Below are 25019 nucleotides of genomic sequence, written 5' to 3' on the forward strand. Positions count from 1 at the left end.
CTAAAATGAAGCTCTGAGGAAGCCAAGTTAACCTAACGGGGTGTTAGCAGTTGTTTAAGGTGCTCCACCGTATCAGCCTGGCGAACGTCTATCGGTAAACTCGTATTCCAGATTTGAGGAGCGTATCAGCAGAAGGCCGCCTGCCAGCCTCACCACTTCATTTAAGTTTAACTCTTACAGTAATAAGCAGACCCTCATCTGAAGATATCAAGTTACGATTTGGGGTGTCAGGTGAGAGATGTTCAGAGATTTAGGATGGAGCAGATTATTGAAGGCTTTGTAAACCGCACACAGCCATACGCAGGTCAATTCTAAATGACACAGGTCACCAGTGTAGTGACATCAGAACTGGGGTGATGTGCTCGGATTCTCTTTTCCCAGTTAAGATTCTGGCCGCTCCATTCTGCACTCATTGCAATCGATTGATGTTTTTTTTGGTGGTCCTGAGTGGAGTGTGTTACGGTAATCTAGCCGACTGAAAACAAAAGCGTCCTGCAAAGTTCTAAGGGGCCTAACGTCTTCTATATTTCTTAGGTAAAAAAGTGCTGTCCTGCTAATCTGATTAATAAGTCATTTTAAATGAAGGTCCGAGTCAATAATTCCCCCTAAATTCATTACCTCTGTCTGGGCTTTTATACCAAATGGATCAGGTTTACTTCTGATTCCTCTGCCACATAGAATTCTGAGCTTTGGCGTCACCCCCTCTGTCCCTGTTCCTGATCTCTGATGAGTTTCACTCTCTCACACTCTCTCTCTCTCACTCTCTCGTTCTCTCTCACTCTCTCTCACTCTTTCTCACTCTCTCTCACTCTCACTCTCTTTCACTCTCACACTCCCTGCAGTTTTTGTGAACTCTCCATTCAGAGGTAGGCGACTCCTGAGCTTTGACGAGTTTATTTCTGCTCCCTCAGATCACCAAGGTGGGTGGGGTTAAGCCCTGGGACCCCCAACTCGTAAACGCACCCCTGAATATACCCGTCTGTCTCTTTACATCTAAAGTTTTCAATTGGAAAAGCAGTGGTTGGCATTTGAGGAAGGTATTTGATGTAAACCTCATGTCAAACGTTTCAGAACTCCTCCATTTTCCAGTTTTTCTTCAAATTGAATGAGTTGAGAGGCGATGAATGGTCTAAAATGGTGAAGTGGCAAGCAGTAAACTGCCAGAGGTTTACATTTATAAAGTTTAGGTTCGCAAAAACTGAAAAACATGGACATTTCAGAATATTTCAAATGAATCTTCTTCAGGTCGCAAGCTACAGAAGTTGTGCAGCAGTTCAAGTCAATGAAACTTTACAAGTTGAAGCAAACAATTTGCTCAGGTGTCCCAACTTGTGTTGATTACTTCAAACCCTTCTGCGTGACTCAAAGCAGAGTTGGAGCCGACTGTGTCACCGCACCCTCTGAAGTCCGACTTGGACAACATGACAAATGAAATGAGACAGAGCACCACTACCCTCACAAGTGCAGGCCTTACGTTTAGAGAAACTGAGCCCAGTGTGTCCTACACAGTCCAATGGCAACTGGGAACTGGAAGACATTCTGACAGGAAGAGATGTGGCAGAGCCAAAGTCACATCACAATCACAAGCCGAGTTTCTGAGGGTCACCAGCTGGCCTGATCACAGGCAGCTTCAAGTACACGAGTGTCACTTTGGACTGTGAAGAGGAGACTTTGTGCTGCCGGGGTGACAGGGCGAGTGGCAGGAAGAAGGACAATTCTTAAAGGTGCCACCCACGTGGGCATGGGAGGCAGAGCTGGAGGTGGCAGAGTTAAAGATGGGTGTGACGAGGATGGACAGGATTAGGAACAAGGACATTAGAGGGTCCGCTCAGGTGGGATGGGTGGGAGACAAAGTCAGAGAGGCGAGATGGCATTGGTTTGGTGAGATGCTGGGTATACTGGGAGAAGGGTGCTAAGGATAGAGGTGCCAGGGAAGAGGAGAAGAGGAAGGCCTAAGAGAAGGTTTATGGATGTGGTGAGAGGGGACGTGCAGGTGACGATTGTGACAGAGGAAGATGACAAGGACAGGAAGATATTGAGAAAGATGATCTGATGTGACAACCCCTAACGGGAACAGCAGACAGAGGAAGAAGAAGAAGAAGAAGAAGAAGAAGAAGAAGAAGAAGAAGAAGAAGAAGAAGAAGAAGATTCCTTGACTCATTTCCTTGACTTGCCATTGTTAATTCGTTTTATGCTTTGATTTCATGAAACATTAAACTGCGAGATTTTCCATAAAAACTGAAACAACTGAGTTGTTGTAAAACTTCTGACCAGTAGGGCACTTCATTAACCCCCAGAAGGAAATTGTCTTTATTTAAAAAAAAAAAAATAAGCAGAGAGATATTTGTGAAGAATAATAAAAACGCATCATCATGACCAGACGTGAGCGGGTAGCGGGTAGCAGGATCCTGGTTGGCTGCAGGAAGACTGGCAGTCCAGTCCCACCTTCCAGAAATGACCCTCTGTCTGCCACTGCCTGGTGTTATGTGGGCTTCCCCTTGGCCTGGTCCAGCCACTCGGGCCGTTACTGACGCTCCTTCACAATGCAGGTCATGTGACTCATTCAGGACCCCGTGAGCAACACAAAGTCAAACCAGTGGCCCCTAAAGTCCCTCCAAACAGACCCACACAAAGGAGTCCAGTCTTCATCTCAGGTCACCGGAGAGCGTCCATGTCTCACAAACAGGGAGCACCAGGACTCTAAAGACTTGGACCTTTGATTTCAGGACCACCACACACCCCTTTAAAGTGACCTCATGGCCCCCTATGCTCTCTCAGTCCCTCTACTGACTTCATAGGAAGAGTCACCAGAGTCACATGAATGTCACTGCCGAGGTCAGTAAACCTCTCAATGACGAGGTCGACACTCTCTCTGCAGATGGCCGTGCCCAAGAGCTCATTGAAGGCCTGGCTCTTGGTGTTTAAAAGTACCCTCGCCAGCCCAGACACTCAGACCCCTCACTCAGTCTCTCGAGACCCCCGATCAGAGCCTCCATTGAAGATCAGAGCAAAGTCAGCAAAGTCATGATCAGTGAATCTCACTTCACCAACAAATGCCCCTCAGCCGCTGGACCCCACAACCCTGACCAACACCCAGTCCATGCCAGCTCTTAACGGGGTCAGATGGTGGAATATTGGTTTGTGGTGTTGGTTAAAATCCCAGAAACATCAGGAACAAGACAGGAATGAACCCTCAGGTAGACTCGTCCACCTTAGGGCCATCTGACCAGGCAGCTCCTGCTTTATGATATCTGAGAGACTTTTTGTCCACAAGAGTCACAAAGCGGGCAGGAGGAAGCTTGTCTGTGCGCCTTTAAGCTCTCTTCATGATGAAGGCTACACCCCATCAGTCACAGCAGCCCGTGGCAGCACCGTCAGCAAGCTAAGGCTCTCAGTTCGAGACCCTTGAATTTACGTGGCAGTGCTGAATCGATGCTTACACATCATCTGACATGACGGCGTCGCCAGCTGACATTCCCAAACTAGAGGTCTCCTTCCACTACGTTTTCGTCCTTCCCAAACATTTCTTATGTTCAGCTCTTCTCCTTCTTTTGTGACATTTCTGTCAAGTCTGCTTGGGTATGTGACATCAGCCAGCTTCTGAAGTTGCTCACCCACCCTGGCTTGCTTAGCGCAGATATAGATATTAATATAGGCAGTAACTACAATATGTCACCCTCATAACTACAATATGTCACCCTCATAACTACAATATGTCACCCTCATAACTACAGTATGTCACCCTCATAACTACAATACGTCACCGCTCAGAATTTAGTCACTCACACCAGACATTCAGAGAAAAAGCAGAAAAGACGACAGCATGGAGAACATGCCAACTCCACACAGATGAGCAGCAGCAGGGGGGCCTCTCAACGATGCCAGGATTAATGCCAATCTTACTCAAAGTGGCACCGAGAAGCGGGATAGACTCACTGACCGAGGGCCGGAGTGGACGTGGAGTTACAGGCACTAAATCCGTGAAGAAGAGGGGAACACCTGGGCCACTGGGTAGGAGGTGGCGGTCACCATAAGGCACGGGGGCCGCGTGCAGCACTGTAGAAGGGTCTGCACACACACACACACACGGCTTGTGCCAAGGAGCACCTCTCTGCTCTCGGGCAGTTAAACGCGTCCTCCATGTGTCCCACTGAATCCACTCTTTAGTTGGCCGCATTTTATTATCTGCCCTGTGAGTTTTATTTCTCTTGCTTTGTGCCTCTAAATTGTCCCTCGAGATTAAAAACCCTAACCCTAAATTACCAATCAGCTTTAAAAATGAGATCAGCTTTGATTTCGATGACAGCAGAAAGCTTGTGTTCCCCATTGGCACAAATAAAGTACTATCTAGAAATATGAAAGGCGCTATATAAAGCAAGACGATAGACAGTTAGATTTGAAATGTTCTGATTAAAGACAGGAAGACACCAAATAAAACAGACAGTGTGAAAGGCGCTATATAACAGATAACTGGGCAGGTCCAGTCCCGCGCCCGACTGACTGCAGGCGTCTTCCTCAAGTCCACTCAGAGTGAGTCGGCTTTCCTGCTGCACTTCTTCATGTCGAGGATCATAAAGTGCCTCCTCAGAGCCTCGTCTCCCTCATTTAAAGGCTCAGATGCACAATTTTAAAGGCCGGCTCATTTGTGTGGAGACCGGGGGTCCTAATTGGCCAGTGTGCCCACTCAGGGTGTTCTTGAGTGTCAGCCTGTCACTCTGTTGTTGATGGCACCCTGCCGAGTAAGGATGGCCTGCCTGAGTCCGATGCAGTGGGCCTCTTGGGCATCTGGATGTCCCCTTCCAGGCCGCCCACCTTTCAGAGGCGCTCCCTGCTGATGGCATATAGTGGGTTGTCCACTTTGATCACCTAAACCCCCCCCCAATATCCATACCCTAGTGCTGATTCGTGGCTCAGCTGTGTTTGGACTAAAGCTCTCTCAGGTGGTCTGTCGATGATTATATGCCGTGTGGTTCCCAGCATGTCGAATGACATTCCCCAGCGCTGGCATCACCCTGTCGTGTTTGGTGCCCACATCCTAATCCAGTTGGAGTTTTTCATTCATTTCAGGTAGCTCATGTCCCTCAGAAACCTGTCATCTCCATGACGTGCTGTCCCCTCTGTGACTTTTTTCAGTCACTCTGCCCATCACTTTTTTTTCAATGCCGATTTCTGGTGCCCCCTAAGCTCAGCCTGTGGAGTGTCCAGAGAATGGGTGGCATGGCGCAGCACAGAGCCCCGGGGCTGAGAGCAGCAGTGGCCATTGAATAGCACAAGCGTTGCTATGGAGTTTGTTTATCTTAGTAACACAGGACCGCATGCCATCAAAGAAACAAGGTGGTGTGAAGGAGACACAAAGGAAGCCACCAATTAGCAGGCAGTCCTCACCTGGGGGTGCAGACGGGCAAGTCCAAGCCGCTGTCTGTGCCCAACCCCACCAATGTCCAGCAGAAATTCCATGCAGAATGAAGGCCCCTCAGGCAGCCGAGCCTAAAAGTCGCTGAGCAGCCAGAGCTGCAGGAAGTGGGCCAACACCAAACACCCACCCGGGCCCTGGCCTGTCCAGGCGGGGGGGCACACAGACACTTCGCCCATCTTAGCACTTTGGACTAAGCAGAGATACTCACCCATTCCTACTGACGGCCCCAGATAGTTTATCAGCAAGGACATTCATTTATATAGCGCCTTCCAGTACCGAGTATAATTCAAGGTGCTTCACAAATGGAAGTCAGTCAGTGGAAACAAAGAAAAACAATAATCAAGAAAACGAATTACACCGAGGGTCTGATGGGACAAAAACCTCAGATGGGCATGAGTCCACCAGCCGACAATGAGGGTGGTGCCCCCCAGAATGGCTCAGTCTCATCAGCCGACAATGAAGGTGGGCCCCCCAATCCTCAAGGGTCCTAACTAACCACAGAACATTCAGGATGAATCCAGACGATAACAGCAGAAGTGGATGGATTGATGGATTGATTGATTGATTGATCTTTATTGTAAATATTGCAAGAACAAAAGGAGCGACACAAGAGGAGAAGCAGACCAGCGCTAATCGACACATAAAGCTGAGAGACAATGTGCACTTGATATAGCGCCTTTCCAGCCTGAAAGGTGTGAAGATCATGGCCAGCAGGTGAGGGGGCAGGGGTGCCCATCACCGATGACGAGGCCCACAGTGGACTTTGGTTGTTTTTGCTTCTGTTCCTCAGTTTAGGCCTCGTTCAGTTCTGCAGTTCACCAAGAGGGGGCGCCATCACCACTTTCCGATATGAAGGAGCACAGCAGGCAGCATTCAGTCTAAGTCAGCTGATGGAGTGCCAGGGCCCACTCATACGATAGACCACCCACTAATCAAAGAAGTGTCTCTTTTGTTGTGAGTGAAGTGGGAAACGGACACAAACACGGGGACAACACGTAAAACCCCTGGGCACAGGAGTCAAACCCAGATTGGTGACTCTGGGAGGCAGCAGCGATAGCCAGTGTGCCCATGTGCCAGCTGTAAACTAACCACCATTTTACTCTTTCTTCACTCAGCTCCACAGACCCTCACACTGCGGGCCATCGAGACATGGCGGAATGCCCTGGTCATGACCCCTTTGTCAAGATGTGACTGTCACACTGTCATGAGTCACACAGAAAGTAAGGAGCTCTGAGTGTGTCCTCTTCAGAATTGTTAGCCTTTATTTTATATAGCGACTTTCACACTATAAGGTGCCCTCAGACGCACACGAGCTGCGTGTTCATACCCTCCTGGTAACGGTACCACTTAGGTGCCCTGCCACTCGTGTGTTTTGTGGTGGCATATTTCAGGAGACAAGGAAAAGCGAGGCCAGTCAGAGGTCATCAGGACCCTCAAAAGCACAATTGACCGACAACTCACCAGACCACTGGGACTCCTGCCCACCTCAGTTGCTGGCGTCCACTTGGCTGACCAGGTCCATGAAAACTGGGCAAGGCTGTCAACCTAAAAAAGCCTTCAGTACAGCGTGGTGGGCAAAGCGCATGCAACAGCATATGGGGTGGCACTCGGGTTACAGCGCAGGCAGGGGTATGTCCATCCAAGAGGAGGGGGCATGGGGATGGGGGAGGGGTGGGGCTTCACCTGGCGCATTCATCTTGATAAACAATCTCATTCCCTGTGGCGACCGGCACCCTGCTGCCCCAACCTGCTGGGTGGCATTCCAAAGGCCTCACCCCTCTGCGTCCCCTACACAAATGTGGCATTGTGGCCTAGCTGGACCCCATAATGCCAGCATCTGCCCCTGGCTTTCCCTGTCCCTTTTGCTCTTTTCCGTGTTTGCTGCTCCTCCGCCATTTCCAGGAGGTTCAGTAAGTGCAGCCAAGTCTTTGGGCTTAAGGTGTGGGAGTCATTTGTGTGGCTCGCTGCTGCCCCCAGGTGACCATGAGGAGGTCCTGCATTTAGTCAGAACGGGTATCAGTGCATCAGACCAGGAAACGGACAAGCTGAGTGACCAGCAGCAATGGCTCTTGTGTTGGCACCTTCACTGTGCTTAGTGCCAGGTACAGTAGGCATGCTGCTAGCAGGACTGAGGGCAGAGAAATGGGACATCACAAATACAGGGGTACTTTAGGGGGCACTGCTAGCATGCAACAGAGTGTAATTGCAGCCCACAATATCTATGCGGCCAATCACGCAATGCCCACCACATCAGCCATGAAATGCCCATCAAATGCCCGATTACACTGTGGTCAAGATTAGGGGGCATTACGTGACCTTCATCATAACTATTGTGGGCTGCAGTTAGGCAGTCCATCTCCTGTCGCGGGCAGGACTGTTGGGTAAGTGAGGCTTACGAATATTAGGATAGCTTGATGGAGAGCCCCCTAGTGGCTGAGGCCTGCACGTTCTTCTCAAAGTAGCCCTGGTTGGTGATGTTTCCCGCAGGGTCAAAGAAGGCCACAACTATAAACAGGCCATCGCCATCCTGTGCCAGGCCAATGCCAATCTGCAACGAGGACTTCCACACCATCTGGGTGAAGTTGCCTGCAGGGGAGACACAGGTCATGTTAGTGCCACTGTCGGGCACACCCACCCTCACCCCAGCCGCCTGCTCAATGCCAAATTACCTGATCCTGACTGGAAGCCGGGGGTGCTGAAATTGTAGTTTGTGTTCTCACTGTACCAGGCCTCGGCCACCTCTGTGCCTGCAGGAGAGAGCAAGAGGGAGAGAGTCACCTTGAAGCAGTTGGCATCAGTTCTGCCACCCCACAGGGCAGCAAGCTCAAAGATGGCAGCAATTCATGTCACCCTGTCCCCTCATTGTGGTCACATCTGTTTGACCTTAAGAGGACGTCAACCCTCACAGATGTGAAACAGCTGCCATGTCTGAGCCCCTCTGCTGGGCACCCAAAATGGGAAGCAGCAGCTTGACAGGGAGATATGTGGCACTGGTGCCCATTGCAGACTACTGGTGCCAGTTTACATCAATTCTCAAAGGGATGGAACGTACGGAGCCCATCGATGGGCTGCATTTGGCCCCCAGTACCCTTACTTTAGAACAGGGGATTCTCAATTCCAATTCTAGCGCCCCCCTGTGGTGGCAGGTCATCTGTCAGTCATCTTTCTTTGCAGTCATTGTTTCAGTCGCTCGTCTTTATTCCTGTTGCAGCAGTTGGAGATTTAAATTTATAAGAAACTGGCTGTGCTAGTCGCCTACGAAGGGTGGAAATTGAAGAAACCTGTGTAGTCCTCAGTGTTAACGTGTGCAGTGCACCCACCCACCGTGTTTGTCATTGACACGTCATTTGTAACAACAGCGGTTTTAATGTTTGAGTAGCGCCATCTGTTGGAATGACAAATGCAATGCAGACATGTCTGTTATGTGCCATTTGGTATGGGATTCATGGGAAGCAGTGGTAAATGTTTGTGATGCGTCAACTGTTGGAATGACAAAGATGAGCGCACACACACACACACACACACACACACACACGCACACACACTTATTCTTTTATTAAGGTGGACTAAGAACGTATCACAACAGCTCCACATTCTTACCTTTGCTATTCTGGATATTGAAGTGGCTAACATTGGAACAGCTGCAGCCTTTTAGTGCTTACTGCCATCTGCACCCGAGTCTACAGCATTCATCATTAATTAGTTAAACAACAAACATCAAGAATGGCAGCACCTAGAAATGCCCGCTCTGACCAGTCTGACACAAAACACAGAGACTGGGAAATGGCAGCGGACATTAGTAATGGAGGAGTCTAATGAAAAGAGGGGAGACCCTGGCTTTCTGAATGGAATCACATAGTGACACCAGTTGTGACCAGCAGGGGGCGCCACTGGACAGAAGCAGAGCTGAGGGGGACAGCCATTAGTATACTGCCAGCAGAGGACACTCTGGAAGACCCACATGTTGTGCTTGGGGGTCACCAGCACCTCTGCAGTGCCCACTAGAGGGAGCCCCAGGCAGCTGGCATCAGGCCTTCAGTGATTCCAAGCACAGAACGATCCTGGGTCACAAGCACAGGGGGTACATTTGGGGGACCCCAAAAGTGATTCCAGGGAGTACCTGTTAGGATTAACTGGGCAGGCCATGAAGACCCCTTCTGTTCTTGGGGTTGCTTAGCTTGGAGTTGGGGGCGGTGAGCCTTGGGTTCAACTAGAAGGGATGTCTTGATGAAAGGTACACGGTGGTGGGTTTGTCTCTGTGCCATGCTCTGGACTCTCCCTGGCATGTTTAACCTTCCTTTCAGTTTTGCTTTGGCCTTATTTGGGCTCAGGCAGCTCGTGGGCACCCCCTCATGTCCATAGGAACGTTTCTTCCATGTATGACTGAAGTCAATGCCAGGTAGTGTTGTGTTGTCAAGGCTGGCACTGGGATAGAGGACTTGTTACCCCTTGTGGTGAGAGTGCCCCCTTGAAGATGCCCATGCTTTGAAGGAGCAGGACCACAGCTGCATATTGGCAGTGCCTGCCCTGGGTCAAAGTGAGAGGTTGGCATCTTGGTGGTGCCAAGCTGGTGTAGCTGTCCACTTAACACAATATAGTTCCTGCATGGTCACGGGTTCAAAACATCAGAAGCAGTTCATTCAAGTGTGCCTCACACATTTCACGTGCCACTTGCTTTGTGCCACTGGCAGGTATTCGCCGTAATATCGTTGTGTGTGGCATTGACAGTGAAAGGTCATCGTGAGCCTTGCCTATGGACGGGTACAGGACACAGTTTGGTGACTTTTAACTGGCACAAAAGAGCAGTGGATGGCATCTTTGCTGGAAAGTCAATGAAATGTTGAGCATGGCAAAGGTGCTATAAAAATAAAACGAATTATACCGCGTTTCAACCAGAATGCAGAGTGCCCGACAAGTGTCACCATACTGACCGCTCACTCATCTGGGCTTTCAGCTCAACATTTTCTGTCCCCTCATGCCATGTCCCCCAATGTCACACCAACTTACCTGTGGGCAGAGTGAGGCTGTTGCCCTGGCGATACCAGAGGTTCTCCCCGTAGTCCATCCCACTGCTCTTCAGGGCCCGCATGCCCACTAAAGCTTCAGCCCACTGCTGGGCCTTCCTTGAGAGAGAGCTGCTGCAGGTCAGCGGTCCGGCGCCATGCTGCTGGCGGAATCGGTTATGAGCATCAAGCAGGGAGGACGAGAACAGCTGTAGCTGTCCAGCTGGAGGGCAAGAGTGGCAGACACTGAGTACCAGCAGCGGGCATCCAGGCCCAGCTTGGACCTTTGAACCCCACCAGTGGCATTCAGTGCCCGGGGCCTCACCTGCAATGGGAACCACCTGGTTGGTGAGCTGCAGCTTTTCCATCTCCTTCTCTACAGGCTCGTCTGTGACCTTTGACCCCTTTGGCAGGACGTTTCGCTCGTAGTAGCCCCGGTTGGTGATGTTCCCCGCAGGACTAAACTGTGCGACGATGACGATGAGCCCCTTCCCATCTGAGGCTTTCCCGACACCAACCTCCGTGGAGCTCCGCCACACCAGCTGGGTGAAGTGACCTGTGAGACGGGAGGAGCGGGCGCAGTTATCTAACGTGAGGAGGTGACCTCAGCAGACCACTCCAGACATCACAGAGGTGCTTCACCCCATGGGGAATGGGAGAAACCTGGCGCCACTGTGCCCTACCTGTCCTCTCCTGGTGGCCTGCTTTGGAGAAGTCATAGTTGTCCACCTCCTTGTACCAGGCCTCCACCGTCTGTGCCCCTGAAAAGCACAAGTCACAGCGGTCAGCAGTTCACTCCAAGGGCCTGCAGCCTCACTGAACGGCGCCAACTACGAGCCACATACCTGACACGGTGGCTTGCGGGGGTCCCCTCTGTGCCCAGATGTTCTCCCCGAGTTTGGTGTCCGAGTGCTTGAGGGTCCCCAGCTTGACCAGATGCTCGGCCCAACTCTGGGCATCTCTGCTGATCTGGGAGTTGAGCTCAAGGGGCCTTGCGCCATGCCAAGCCCGCCGTTCATTGCAGGCTTGAAGAAAGTCCTTGGCAAAGTTGTCGCCACCTGCAATGACAGAGAAGCGTGACAAGAATGTCACAACTGACAGACGGAGAACACAGCGCATACACGGCACGGCCACAAGGGGGCCACAATGCCAATGGTGCGGGCAGGTGGCGTCTGCATGTGAAAGTTGAGCAGCAATGCCCTCCTTTGAGAGTATGCCCATTTACCTCAACCAGACCAGGAGAGGATGCCCATCATATGTGCCCATCATGGCAGTCATTGACACAATAGGATTGGCTGCTTACTTATCAAGTTGGGTGCTGTGGCCCCCACTCACCTGGATTTGCCATCTTCTTGCCACCCTCTGGCAGGGTATCATTGGAGGCTGCAGCAGCTCCTCGTGGGCGCACATTCTTCTCAAAGTACCCTGGGTTGGTGATATTCCCTGCTGGGTCGTAGCGTGCCACTGCTATCACCATCCCTTTGGCATTTACTGTCTTGCCGATGCCCAGGTTGCGTGAATCTTTCCAGACGACTTGAGTGAAGTGGCCTGTGTCAAAAAAGAAAAGGAGGAAGTGGCAGAGCAGGGCAGAGACATAACAAGGACATGCCATCCTCATGGTGCCTGCTGCTCTACCTGTGTTGGACTGGAAGCCTGGCGTCTGGAAATTGTAATCCTTGATTTCGCTGTACCAGTAGTCGACAACATCCTTACCTGTGGAGAATAGAAGGTACCGTAGAAGTTAGGCGGCCCAAGGCTGGGCAAAAAGGCTGGGCAGAAAGGTGGGCACAGCATCTCACCAGTGGCATCAGCCTTGTTGGAGCTCCACTTGCAGTACAGATTCTCTCCATAGTTGCTGTTGCTGTGCTGGATGGTTCCCAGTGATGCCAGGTGGTTGGCCCACTGCTGGGCATCTTGGCACAGCTCTCGACTGAGGCTGAGGGCTGGCACTCCATGGAGCTTGCGGTATGCGTTGTGACACTCGAGGGCCTCCGTCTCAAACTCCGCCATGGAAAGTGGCCGCGCTGCCAGGCTGTTCTTGTCTGCCAGTTTCTTGGGGGCCGAGTCTGGGTCGTTGTACTTAGGTTGCCCACCTGCAGTGACACACACAAGACAGGAAATGGGACAGTGAGACTCAAAGAGAGCAGTGCCACCTTGTGGCCAGAGCCCAAATATCAGCCCCGACAACCAGGCCACCCGGAGAAAATCTGAACGGGCATCACTGGTCAGAAGGCAGGCTTTTGGGGTAGCTGGGTGTGCTGGGGACTCGGGTCCAACTGTCTGCTCTTTGCTTACCCAGCGTGGGTCTGGATGGCACCCTGGTGTTCCTGTCAAGGATGTGTGGCTTAGTGTGACTCTAAACTGACTGATGTGAGCGTCAATGTATCTTTGAGGTGGTCTGGCACCCCATCCAGGGTGGGTTCCCACTCCCTGCTTCTCACAATCCTATAATGGAAATGCCACTGGACCAAGTGGGCACTACTGTGGCTCACAAGATGAGTGTCAAAGGGTGAAGCACAAAAGAGCAGCACTTTAATGGTTCATCGCTGGGGGGCTCGATGACCAGCTGGCCAAGGGCACACAGTGTGCGTAGAGCCCAGAGCATGGCGGCCCCCGTTTAGGGTGTCTGCACCTCTCCCATTTCATTCCAAGTATCTGTTAATAAGAATGAGGCGCGTCGCTCATGTATGCCCAATGTCCACCCTGCCCAGGGCCTTCAGCTGAGCTGCTCACTTCTGTGTCTGGCCTGTCGGTGTCCGAATGGAGGCGTGAGCGCCACTGAGCTGAAAGGCTAGGAGTGTAATTCCAGGGCTTGGCCACACGGTGTCACCACCACAACAGAAGATCCCATGGCGTGGGTGTGTGAGGTGACCTGTGACCCCGCAAATCGCCGGACACGTTCTAAAGGTCCAGTGGGAGGCGCTGTGCTGCCAGACCTGCACGAGTGACGGCCATCAGGTTTGTGGCACCCTGACCTGCACCCCCTGGTCCTCCAAACCATTCAGTCGCTTCCTCATCCGGACAAATCCACGGCGTGCAGGTGGGATTTTATCCTGAACCGACTGGGACTGCTCGTGTTGTGTCAGGGTGTCCCCTAACGGGCTGGCCTCCAATCCAGGTGTGGTTCCTGCCTGGCAGCACTGGATGCCACCTCCTTGTTCATCCTGAAAGCTAGAAGTGGGACAGACGGTGGTTTGTGAAGAGTGACCAGCGGGTCCTTCAGGCCCAAAACGGTCAGCGGTGGAGGAGCACGAGATGTTAACAAACCACCAGACTTCCAGGGTCAAACTGCATTTCAGTTATTACGTGTCCACTGAGTGAGTGACCCGGATGCCACCTCCTCATTGGTGACTGATCTGGGACAGGAGCAGGACACGTGTATCTGTCGAGACTGGGGGCACTGCACTGAGGTGGACACTCCAACGTCAGGGTCTCGGGTAGAAAACGACTGGATGTCATTTCCTCAAACCATAAAGAGATGGCACATGCCTACTTAGGATGCTTTACAGCTCAAGTTGTGCCACTTTGCCCATTGATGTGGGTGATGACAGAACAATGGGCTTGACACACACATCCTGGTGGTGGGCACCTCAAGCTGAGTTTGCTGGGGTCCACAGGCCCTGCCAATAATCAGCACAGGGCGTGCAAAACCTCCGGTGGGATTCTGGGGGACCCCTTTGGGCTCCAGAGTGGGCTAAATCCTGAATCTTACCTGGCATTGTGCCCACATTGGCAGCTCATCACCCTGCAAACTCCAAGTGCCGTCTAAGGAAGGACAAGTTTCAGAGTCGCCAATCCCAACAAACGTTCCTGCCCTGCCAGATTCCTGTGAGTCCACGTAGTGGAGATCGGGGGTACTCAGCGCTGGTCCTGGCGGTCCGCGGTTTCGTAAGTAGATCGTGACACTTGGATTTCATTTGGTGGCCTGTTGCCGTTTTCATTCCTCCAGGACAAATCTTCGTCACATTGGAGATTTTTCATTTTCCGAGAATGTTATCCCTGTGCTTTGCTTTCTGGAGCAGATTTGTACCCTTTGGTCCGTCCCTCGTCTCTCGTTTACTTCAAAACTTTGTACTAACGTGGATACTTTGTGAGGCTGGCGTGCAGGTCTAAATGGGAACACGTGAGCAGGAGAGCTGCTGGTGGCTCCTTTGTCATCTGCAACTCATTATAAACCGATGGCTGGCAACAATGAAAACGTAAAACTCAAACGGGCGGGTAAGGCTTCTGCATCGTACCAAGCGAGTCAGCCAAAGCAAAGCTCAAAAACACGTGGGTCTTGGGGCACCAGTCTAAGCCAAGATGCCCAGTCATCCCTTTCACTCGCCACATCACATCCTCCATCCCCAGGCCAGCTGAGAGGTCTGATCTCTGCAGCATGTCCAGGGTCTGCCCTGAGGCCTTCTCCAGGTTTGACATGCCAGGCACACATCACCATGGAGGCGCCCTAATCAGACATCCGAACCATCTCAGCTGGGCTCCTTTCAAAGCAGAGGAATGTATGGCTTTAGTAGTAAATAAACGGACTCCCATTAAAAAAAAAAAAAATTGGTTAGAGCAAAAGCCAGCAGGCACCGCGGACCTCCAGGACCAGAGTGCCGTTGACCGCTTTACGTCTGCGCGCCCGCCATATTGCAGCGGTCAACGGCGACCCGTGAACTCGTAGGCAGATGTGGAGAAATGCGGAGTCCTACTGTCAAAATCAGCGGTAACGCCCCGACGTGTCAGGCAGCTGTTACAAAATGTATTTTTATTAGTGTGAGACATGTCAGCATTTGTAGGTCTAACGTCCAATATACGTGGTATGTTATTTTAAAAACATTTAATTGTATAAGTGCAGGAATCAACGATGCTATCAGCCGCGAGACATAAATAAACATTACATATGTTCAGTTTTGTCCAAATAAACGTACAGATAAATGACGTGAAACCTCCACAGCATGCACAATTGGGACATCTGATAGAGAGTATATACAGTAATAAATAACAATAATAACAACAATAACGTAACGGCCAGCGCCGACTTCCTTAAAAGTACGCGCCGAGCAAGGTTTCCTCCCGTCGGCCCCTGCGCGCTCCTGCAGCGTGCTGGGAGTTGAAGTTCTCCTAGCAGCACAGCCTCCGCTTCACCTCCGTATTTAAAATAAACGGCAGCGCCTCACCGACCTTAACAATCTAACGGGACCGTCGAGCCGACTGTGCACGGGAGACAAGACGACGCGGCTCGCCTCGCGCTGTCACAAACCTCCGCACTGTCGGCATCAGCGCATCGGTACTCGCTGCCTCTCTCTTCAGCATCACTCGGGGATGCCCGTCGGTAAGGAGCGCCAACGCCGGCGCGACACACCCGTCGAAGTCCCCGCCCTCCTTCTGGAATCTTCCAGCTTTCGAGGACGCGCTCGCTGACCGCTGACCACAAGACCGGCCCGTGCTGCGCTTTTTGCTTTCCTCGCAAACTCCGTAATGGGCGCCCAGTGATTCACAACGTTTTTTTTCCCAGTAGACTTAATCACGCAATTTTTATTTCCAGAGTGTTAATTAGGGGGTCAGAGACCCCCACCCCGGAACTTGTAAGTAAAGCCTGTGGGCCACAGCCGGAGGCACCAAGAAGGAAACCTTTAGGGCTGCCACTAGAGGGCAGAGGCTGGCAGCGGTCCGTGGATGCCCACCCACCCACTCCACTCACGTCGGGGTTACTTGACTCTCCGAAGGGGGCTACTTTTGGGCAGTGACACACCTTCAGCCATGTCAATGGCCTGGGCTCTGGACGGCCAGGGTGACCAGACACTAGCAGAGTAGTCAGAGGGTGGCAGGTTGGTCAAGTCTTAAAAGCCACTTGTTGTCACAGAAGTGTGGGGTGTATCAGTCCGGAGGAGCGGTGGGCAAGCAGCCCCCCCCACCAGTTCAGGAAGCCCTTTATGTTGAGTTCCTGCCGTTCTCCCTTCACTCACCCCTCCATTTTTTGATCAGATTAAGAGATACTTTTGGAGTCGTCACCAACCTGAAACTTGTGGCAGTAACAAAGTGCCACGCTCTGCATGCTGACCCTCTAATGTGCCCACGCTGACCCTGTGGCCCTTTTTATTTCTTTATGTAGCATTGCAGCCACACTGTGCTTGAACCTGTGTTTGATTTCTGGTCCAGTTTGCTCAGCGAAGCGAGTGTGACCACTGGAGGTGCCCGTCAGTCTGGCGGGGCTGCCCGTCTCTTCCATTACGATTCTCTCAGTACATGGAGAAGACAGACGACTGCCGGGTACATTTAGGCCTGGCATTTAATTATCTGTCCCACTACTCCAGAGACCCCAAATCCCCCGCAGACAACACATCCTGCCTACTACCCAGTATGCCTTATGCCTGCCTGGCAGTCCCGTCCAGAATTGGCTCCAATCCTGACCCAGAGTGGACATCAAGATGTAACAAGACAACGAAGGATGGACCGGTGGGCGTATGGGTCAGTCATTTCACAAAACAAGACAAACAAATGATGATGGAGGGCACTGCCCGCGCTAAGGATGCACTCTCTCAGTCAGCTGCTCATGTTCTGTACCCACTTAGTTCAAAATGGGCACAAGGTGGGCACCAGTCCTGCCTGGATGGGTCACACAAACATATCCACCTGTTTTCTAAGCTGCTTCTCCAGCTCAGGGTCACACCAGCCACACTGAGAGCAGACAGTCAGCCCGACTTGAATGTCTTTGGGATGGGAATGCCAGGAGAAAACATGGCAGCCATGAGTTGAACCCGGGTCTTGGGGACTGAAAGACGCTGCGTATGTGGGTGATGAAAACACAAATGGAATTCAGTGAGCTGTTGTGTTTAAAGGATTGTTTTCCTTGTGCTTGGTGAAAGGCACGCAATGTAAGGCGCTATATAAGATTCCCTTTGTATAAACACTCATGATTTTATATAGCGCCATTTCACACACTTTACATACACAGTCCCACCTTTACCATGCTCACATTATTGGAGCAGCTCCCCGAGTCACACATGGGCATTGAACCAGCGTCCAGTGTGCCCTCCACTGTGCCACATCCTTGTAGAGTGAAAGGCGCTATAAACACCGTGATGGACTCACCACACCCTTTTAAATGAATGCTACAAACATCTCATGAGCGTCTTCAATCAGCTCAGGGTCTGGGAGACCGGAGCCCATCCCAGCAGCACTGGGTACGAGGCAGGAGCCAAGCCTGGAGGGGATGCCAGTCCTTGGAAGGGCCTACTCACCCACATGTGCCATTCAATGATCAATCAGCCTGACCGGTACATGTCTGGGGTGTGGAAAGAATTAGAAGACCAGGAGAAAAGAAGGCCGCCACAAGTTAAACCCGGGTCTCAGGAACTGTGGGGCAACAGCATGGACTACTGTGCCACCATGCCACCCAGAAACGGGCTGCCCTGTGGTGGTGCAGGTGATGAAAACACAAATAGAATTCAAAAGTGAAGGGCGAGCTGCTGGAGAGCATTGAGTCTGGACTGAGCCTTTTACTGTGCTTGGCGAAAGGCGCTATATACAGTAAACACAGATTAAAGATTAGCACACACTGTAAGGCACTATATGAAAATCAAACATAAAAAAAGGACCCCCGAGTCACAGGTGGGAATTGAACCAGAAGTCCAGCACCCTCTCCACTGTGCCTTATGGAATGAAAGGCGCTATAAACGCAGAGGAACGACAGCACCAGCTTAACATGAGACGCTCACAGCCCCTACAATCATCTGAGGGTCTTAGGGGACTGGAGCCCATCCCTACAGCACTGGGTGCAAGGCAGGAGCCGAGCCTGGATGGGATGCCAGTCACAAATACGTGCCAATCACCAACCAGCCTGATGCCAACATGTTTGGGATGTGGGAGTAGAAGAGCCACACGGGGAGAACACTTAAAGTGCACACAGGGTGCGTCAGGTGAGGTTGGGACCCCCGGACAGTGAGGCAGTGACCCCTCCAGGGTTTGTATCGGTGCTCAGTAGGTGTGGACGAGCTGACGGCCATGAGTGGGACGACAAAAAGAAAAGAAACTCAAACACATGGAGTGATGAAAGGCGCTATATAACAGCAGAAGTGACGTACAGCAGTCGTCATGATGAAAGGCACAATAGAAACTTGCACATTGTCTTCTTTGGATTGGCCCCCCGAGACGAAAGGCGCTGTATTCGGTAGCGGTGACAGCAGACGTGTCCTCATCGCGCGGGTCAGGAGCGCAAAGTCGACGGCTCACCTGCTGAATCGGAATTCCCTCAGGAATGCAAATTCACACAAGTCGGGCAGGATCCTGCGGCTGGTGGACGAGTCACACTGACAGTCCTTAGGGGCAGGCTGGCAGACAGAGATGGCACTTGCTGGCCTTCTGGTAACTTCCGTGGTTAGGAGCGTTTTTAACCCCCACCCCCAAATGGCTGTGCCAGTACAAAACCGGAGGAAACCGGCTGGGCCAGGCTGAACAGTGCAGGAGTCAGAGCAGCAGCAGCAGGGTGCCAAGGGCGAGATGGTGGCTTGAGATGTGACACCTTCAGGCCAAGGGCCAGGTGGCAGGATGGTGGTGGCATTAGGTGACCTGCCAGCTGTGAGAGACACTATACTGTACAGCCGTCCTCATGAACCCCTTCGCCCTGGTGGTCCACGCTCCGACGTTTTGTTCTTGCTGACCCCGAAGAGAGGCTCCATTAACAACTCGGGCACACGAGGCTGGTGGCACTGTGGCTCAAAGCAGATTTTATTTTGTGACTAACGTAAAGCAGACAGAAAAGCGCGAAGTATGAATACAAAAAGCAGAGCCGACAGGAAGCTGCTGGACATGGCCGTCTGTACCCTCTGGACACGTCGGCTACTGCAGAGGCTCATGGGAAACAGGCCAAGCTCTACGTGGCACTGCCCGCTTAGTGGGCTGTAGAGAAAAGAGACAACATTGAGGGGGTCGTCGGGAACTCTGAGTGGATGGTGATACGAAATGCCGACCACGTGCAGGTTCAGGCAGGGGGGCCGGTGACCGTCCATACGTGCTAAAGGCAGGCTGTGGCCGAGTGGACACTGGTCATTGGTCACTGTGTTAATGGCAGACGGCGAACGAGGCTCCTGGTCAGTGTGTGTTAATGGCGGCAGGCGCCACATTCATGTCACAGGCACCATGCAGTTTAATGCCGGACGACTGCCCACCCGTCCGCAACGACATGCTCAGCCCACCACCCCCACCAAGACCCCAGGGTGCAACGCTCACCTGAGCTGTTGGCCGGCAGGACGTTCTTCTGGAAGAAGCCATCGTTGCTGATGTTGCCGGCGGGCTTGTACTGGCCCACCACGTAGATGGTCTTCCCATCGGTGGCCTTGCCCACTCCGACTTCCTTGGAGTCTTTCCACACCACCTGGGTGAAGTGGCCTGTGGGACGTATGAAAGGAAAGTCATCAGTCTCTGCACAGATGGGGGGCTCTGCTGACCTTAATGGCGGACCGGGGGCTGCAGGCTCGGCCTCAGGGAGTGAGGGGCTTGTCCCACGCCAGATCCAGAATCCATCGACTGATCTGATCCGTTCTCTTCAGGGGGGCACTGTGTCTCTCGGGGGTGCCAGTTCAGCCTCATCTTGGGCCGGCGTGCTCACTTCACCACTTACACTTATCAGCTCTCTAGGTGCCTGATCGTGTTGGCCCCCCGAGGGCCTGCAGGTCCACTTTGGTGGCTCGTCTTATCAGGTTTGGTCCACCTCAACCCCAGGACCTTCACAGACCCTGGCACTGATGGCTTCAGAATCTGACACACTGTGTGTGGACCTGTGGGTGTCTGACCCTATCAGGGCTCTCGGTTTAGAGGTCAGGGTGGTCAACTCGTTTGGAGTCTCCAGTCGCCTGATCTCGTTGGCTCTCATGGACCCGCAGGTCTGACCCTGTGAGCTTTGAGAAGGCTGCAGGGCCATTCTTGCCGCAGCTTCACGTCCTCATTGTGGTCCCTCATGCTGGTGGCTCGAGCAGGTCTGTGTTACAGTTTGATGCCTTCGCCTGGTCAGCCCCTTCCGGCCTTTCATTTTATTTGTTCCTCAATGCGATGTCTTATCTTATCAGCTTTCACTGGCCAGCAGGTTTCTGTGGCTGCTCAGAGGTCCTGCACATCTAAACGTGTCGGCTTTCTTAAAGGCGCACCGACCGCCTCCTTTTAGTTCTCTGGGCGCCTGATCTTGTGACCCTCGAGGGCCTGCAGACCCAACTCAGGCCAAGGCTCTTACCAGGACCCTCAGATCAGCGCCCGATACTGTCAGCTTCTTTGGGCACTCAGGGTGGCTTCAGGATTTGACAAGTCCAGTTCCTGAAGTCACTGGGCGTGGGCCGGCCCCTCGGTGTCTGATCCTATCAGGGTCCTCTGAGGCGTTCAGCTGAGCCCCTTTAGTCTCCAATGGGGGCTCATCAGCTTTGGTGGACCTGCCCTGGTGTTCCACTCTTACGTGTCTGATCCTGAGGACATTTACGGAGTGGTGGCTCTGAGGCTGGGCATCAGCACTGGCATTTGGAAGGTTGTCGGTTCGAATCCCGTCAATGCCAATGGGGGCCCCTGTGATTGCTGAGCGCTCCGAGTAGCGAGACAAGCGCCATAGAAATGCCGAGAATTGTTCTTATTATTTCTGGTCCTGTCAGCTCTGTTGGCGTTAAGCTCTCGAGGGTCACTGCAGACCCTAAAACACTATGGGGTCTCACCTCTCTCAGCAGGGCCGGTCCTTTGGCCCACAGACCCCGTCCTGGGCCTGTTGACCCCCCTTAGTGGTTTGCACTTCTAGCGCCTGCTCAGATGGGGGGTCTGTCACAGGCCAAGTGGCCTCTTTTAGCTTTTGACGTATTCGGTTCTTACATTTGTGGAGCCATTTTAGCTCCTGAAATTGTCAGCTGTGTAGTGTGGGACTCAAGTCCAGACGAGGACCCCCACAGACCCCCGGGTGGCCGCGTGTGGACACCGAGTCATTCAGTCTAACGTGGTGTTTCTCACTTTTGATTTCAGCACGAGACTTGATCTCAAGTGCCCCCCTTGATCATTTCGTTGGCAGGGGGGTTAGTGCCCCCCCTTGGTCATTTCAAAGTGCAGGGATGGCTGGTGAGGAGGCCCTTTGCCCCCCACACACCCAGAACGCCCTGATGGTAGATCTGTGCCTGGCCTCTATGGGTCTGCTGGCTCACTGTAGCGCCTGATCTCGCCAGCTTTTACAGACCCGCCTGCCTACCTGAGTGCCCACCTGTCTTCTGCGTCTGCCTGATCGTCAGCTCTTGTGGGCCTGCAGGCCTGCTCTGGTGTCACAAGGGGGGCTGCACATTCATTTGAGCATCTGATATGGTCTACTGACTCCGTCAAGTCCCCTCCGAGCCTGCAGGCCCACCTTAGCGTGTGGCGTTTCTGGTGGCAGCTCAGATCAGGTCTGCCACGGGCCCTGATGTGGTCTGGTTTCTCAGACCTGCTTTAGCTGTGGGGTTCCTGCAGAGGTGGTTCTGTGGCCCACCTTACCTGCTGTCAGAGCCAACACGATCAGATGGTGAAGTGGGTCTGCAGATGTGTCAGCCACTTGATGTGCCCGCGCTCACAAAGCATTGAGGTCCTGCTGCGTTTTGCCACTTACCCGTGTTGCCCATGAAGCCCGGGTTACTGAAGTCGTAGTCCTTGATTTCGCTGTACCAGGAATCCACAGCCTCCTTTCCTGAAAAAGAAGACAGCAGGGGGTCTGAGGGGAGGCTGCGGTCACCACAGAACATGGAGGCACATGCAGGGCATAGAGTGGGCACGCACACACACACACAGTGGGCACACATGGCGCTCCGGACCAGGCGTCCTCACCTAGGATCTCCTTGGGCGTCGAGCTCCAGGCATAGTAGAGGTTCTCGCCATTGTCCGTGTCGCTGTGCTGCAGGGACTTGATGGACAGCATGTGGTCGGCCCACTCCTGAGCCGACTGGCACAGCTCCCGGGTAAGCTGCAGGGGGGGTGCGCCATGCAGTTTTCGATAGTTGTTGTGGGCCTCCAGGAATTCCTTCTCAAACTTGGATGAGTGACCTTTTGAAAAATAGTGAAAAAGAACAGTGGAAATTAAAGGGGGCACAGACACTTCATACCATGGGCACGTGTGGCAGAGGACAGAAAGGGACAAAGGACAAGCTGAGGACCCTCAAGGGCCACTACGTAGATCACTCACCTGCCATTTTAGTTGCTTTGTAGAAACCTAAAGGAGAAAGAAGAAGAAAACAAGAGCAGCGTGAGGCTGTGTGAGGTCACTCTCATGTGGTCACTTGCAAAGCGTGCCACCACACGCTGGCACCTTAGGCAGCACTGAGGGACGTTTGCCTCCAAGCACAAACAGGATGTCTTTAGAGGCGAGGTGGGGGCGTGGCCAGAAACTCTCAGTGGGCGGGTCTGCGTGGGTTCAAATGAGAGAGCAAACACAAGGCTTGTGTGTGTGTGTGTGTGTGTGAAGTATGCGGGCAGGACGGCGAGCGGGCGGGCAGGATGGCAGGCGGGCGGGACGGCGGTCACACAAGTCCACTCGGTTATCAGTGTGCTGTTTGCTTAATGGGTGGCGTGTGCCTCATGGAGGGCGAGCCTGACCTCTGCCCTCAGCTGAGCGCTCAGAAGAGTGGACACAGAGTGACCAGTGTGACCAGTGTGGCCAGAATGTCAGGAGCAACAGAAACTGACAGGGCTGTGGGCTCGGACACAATAAAGACAGATTGGCTTAGGTGGTCCGGGTGTCTGAGTACAAACCGACCGGCGGTGTCTCCAATAATAAATGTGACTACGGTGGGCTCAGTACATGAATACACACTGACCGCCGTGGTCCGAGTGTCTAATGACAGACTGACCAGTGTGGCCTGGATACATGCTAACTAGTGCGGTCCGAAAAAGTGAAGACAGAATGACCGTTGTGGCCTAAAGCCACGAACAACGTGGTCAGAAGCAATAAGTAGAGAGTGGCCACTGGAAACTGACCAGTATGGTCAGAAACAAAAGAATTCAGGTTCTCGGACCACACTGGTCAGTCTGTAGGCTGATTTGTAGTTAAACAGTGACCAGTGCAGCCGGACACAATAAATGTCAACTGACCGGTGTGATCTGACACAAGAAACTCAGAATGACCAGCCTGGTCTGAGACTGACCACTTAGTGACCAGGTCACAGTACAAGAAATTCAGAGATGGCAACTGGCCATCTCAGTGAGAATAAGAACACAAACTGACCAGCCAAACCCGAACTAATCAATAAAAAAGTGACCAGTGACAGGAGTGACCAGGCAGTGAGTGTTAACAGTAAACCATTGATGAAAATGAAGTCGACCGACTGACCGGAGTGCCCTGAACCCAGACGTCCTGTGCCCACCGGGTGTCCGAGTAGCCCTGACCCGCACTGCCCATCCACCCGTCCAGTGATACCCACCTGCTGCTCACCTGTGCTGCGTCTGCCGTCTGGCTCGTCGTCTCCTCCTCCGTCTCTTGAGCGCGCTCACTTGCTGCTCGTCCTTATAATGTGCCCGCCTGTCCCGCCCCTCCACCCCCCCTCCCCCCAGCACTTCATTACCGCCACTAAAATTGGCTGCTGGAGGCGGGTGGCGCATCGGGCTGCTGCAGTGCAGGTGGGGGATCAAAGAGCAGGAGGGCAGTCGGAGGTCTCTACACCTCACGTGATGGGCGCACTTATAGGATGCCCTTATTACTGGTGTGACACCAGCATACCAGCCCACCCCAGCAAGTCCTTCTAAGGGCCCCCTAGGAACAGCAGGTCCTCCGGGTGTTCAGGAAGCAAGAAGCAGGACGCGAGGTGGCGGTGGGCATGGGGGGCACCAGAGGGCCATTAAGGATCGTACCAATGTGGGCACCAGGCTTACCTGAGAAGCCAGAGAAGGCCATGATGAGGGACACCTGTGTTGGTTGTCGTCCAGTCCAGCAGCCGTCTGTTACCGATTGTGAGGCCTTCAGCCCGTCCTGCTGTCACGTCCAGGGTGGTCTTCTCTCTTTGCCGTTGCCCTGCACTTCTGATTGAGCCTTGGCGAGATTTATTCTCGATGTCTCTGCATCACTTCCTTGGCAGGGTGCATCTCTCTGTATGTCACAACCCCATTATGTCACCGTATCACTTCCTCAGCTTATCACAGTGTCACTTCCTCTGCCCGCCAGCCTGCACCTACCCGAGTGTCGGCGTTCGACTTCCTTTCCTGCCTGCTGCTTCTGAGGCGCCTGCCCCCCCGGGTCACTGCAGCGGTGGACACCCCTGATAAGAGATAAGTGCTGGCAGCAGGGCCTCGGGAGGGAGTGGCACGTGTCACTGACCCGCCAGTGCACCCAGAGCGGAGAGCCCAGCACTGGAGCAGCCAGCAGGAGGCAGTGTGCCACGGTGGGCGTGGCGCTGGGTCAGCATTCAAGTGGGTCGCGTCCGGCTGGCAAACCACAAGAGGCTTGTTTTTCTGGAACACGGGAAGCCCGCTGCTGCCATTAAAAGCTGCCATTTTTACGAGTGCGTCGCTTGTTGTTTTGATGTCAGACCGTAAAAAACTCAGATGAGCCTGGCAGCCGGGCAGTAAAGCAGCGGGGCTTTCATTAAACAGCTGTGGTGTGCCAAAGCGGGCCTGCTGACCATCAGATGACCGAGCGA

The 25019-nt window shown here is 52.9% G+C and overlaps 1 protein-coding gene across 7 annotated transcripts; it reads right to left on the reverse strand.

The window, feature by feature from the left end:
* Window positions 1–5953: 5953 nt before the first annotated feature.
* Window positions 5954–24540, reverse strand: LOC120542095 (Golgi-associated plant pathogenesis-related protein 1-like). Of its 7 annotated transcripts, none has more exons than XM_039774244.1 (14): window positions 24256–24540; window positions 22574–22600; window positions 22219–22434; window positions 22004–22081; window positions 19633–19791; window positions 12219–12512; window positions 12055–12132; window positions 11755–11967; window positions 11265–11477; window positions 11103–11180; window positions 10745–10975; window positions 10424–10642; window positions 8086–8163; window positions 5954–8002 (listed from the first exon to the last, which is right to left on the reverse strand). In XM_039774244.1, the coding sequence occupies exons 1-14, from the start codon at window positions 24275–24277 to the stop codon at window positions 7818–7820; spliced, it is 2091 nt and encodes a 696-aa protein (XP_039630178.1). In that variant the 5' UTR covers window positions 24278–24540; the 3' UTR covers window positions 5954–7817. The 7 variants fall into 7 exon arrangements, with proteins under 7 accessions (XP_039630178.1, XP_039630180.1, XP_039630179.1 ...); XM_039774246.1 differs by lacking the exon at window positions 24256–24540 and adding an exon at window positions 23819–23880; XM_039774245.1 differs by lacking the exon at window positions 24256–24540 and adding an exon at window positions 23808–23877.
* Window positions 24541–25019: the final 479 nt, after the last annotated feature.

The sequence above is a fragment of the Polypterus senegalus genome, chromosome 13, assembly GCF_016835505.1.
Source record: "Polypterus senegalus isolate Bchr_013 chromosome 13, ASM1683550v1, whole genome shotgun sequence".
Taxonomy (NCBI): Eukaryota; Metazoa; Chordata; class Cladistia; order Polypteriformes; family Polypteridae; genus Polypterus; species Polypterus senegalus.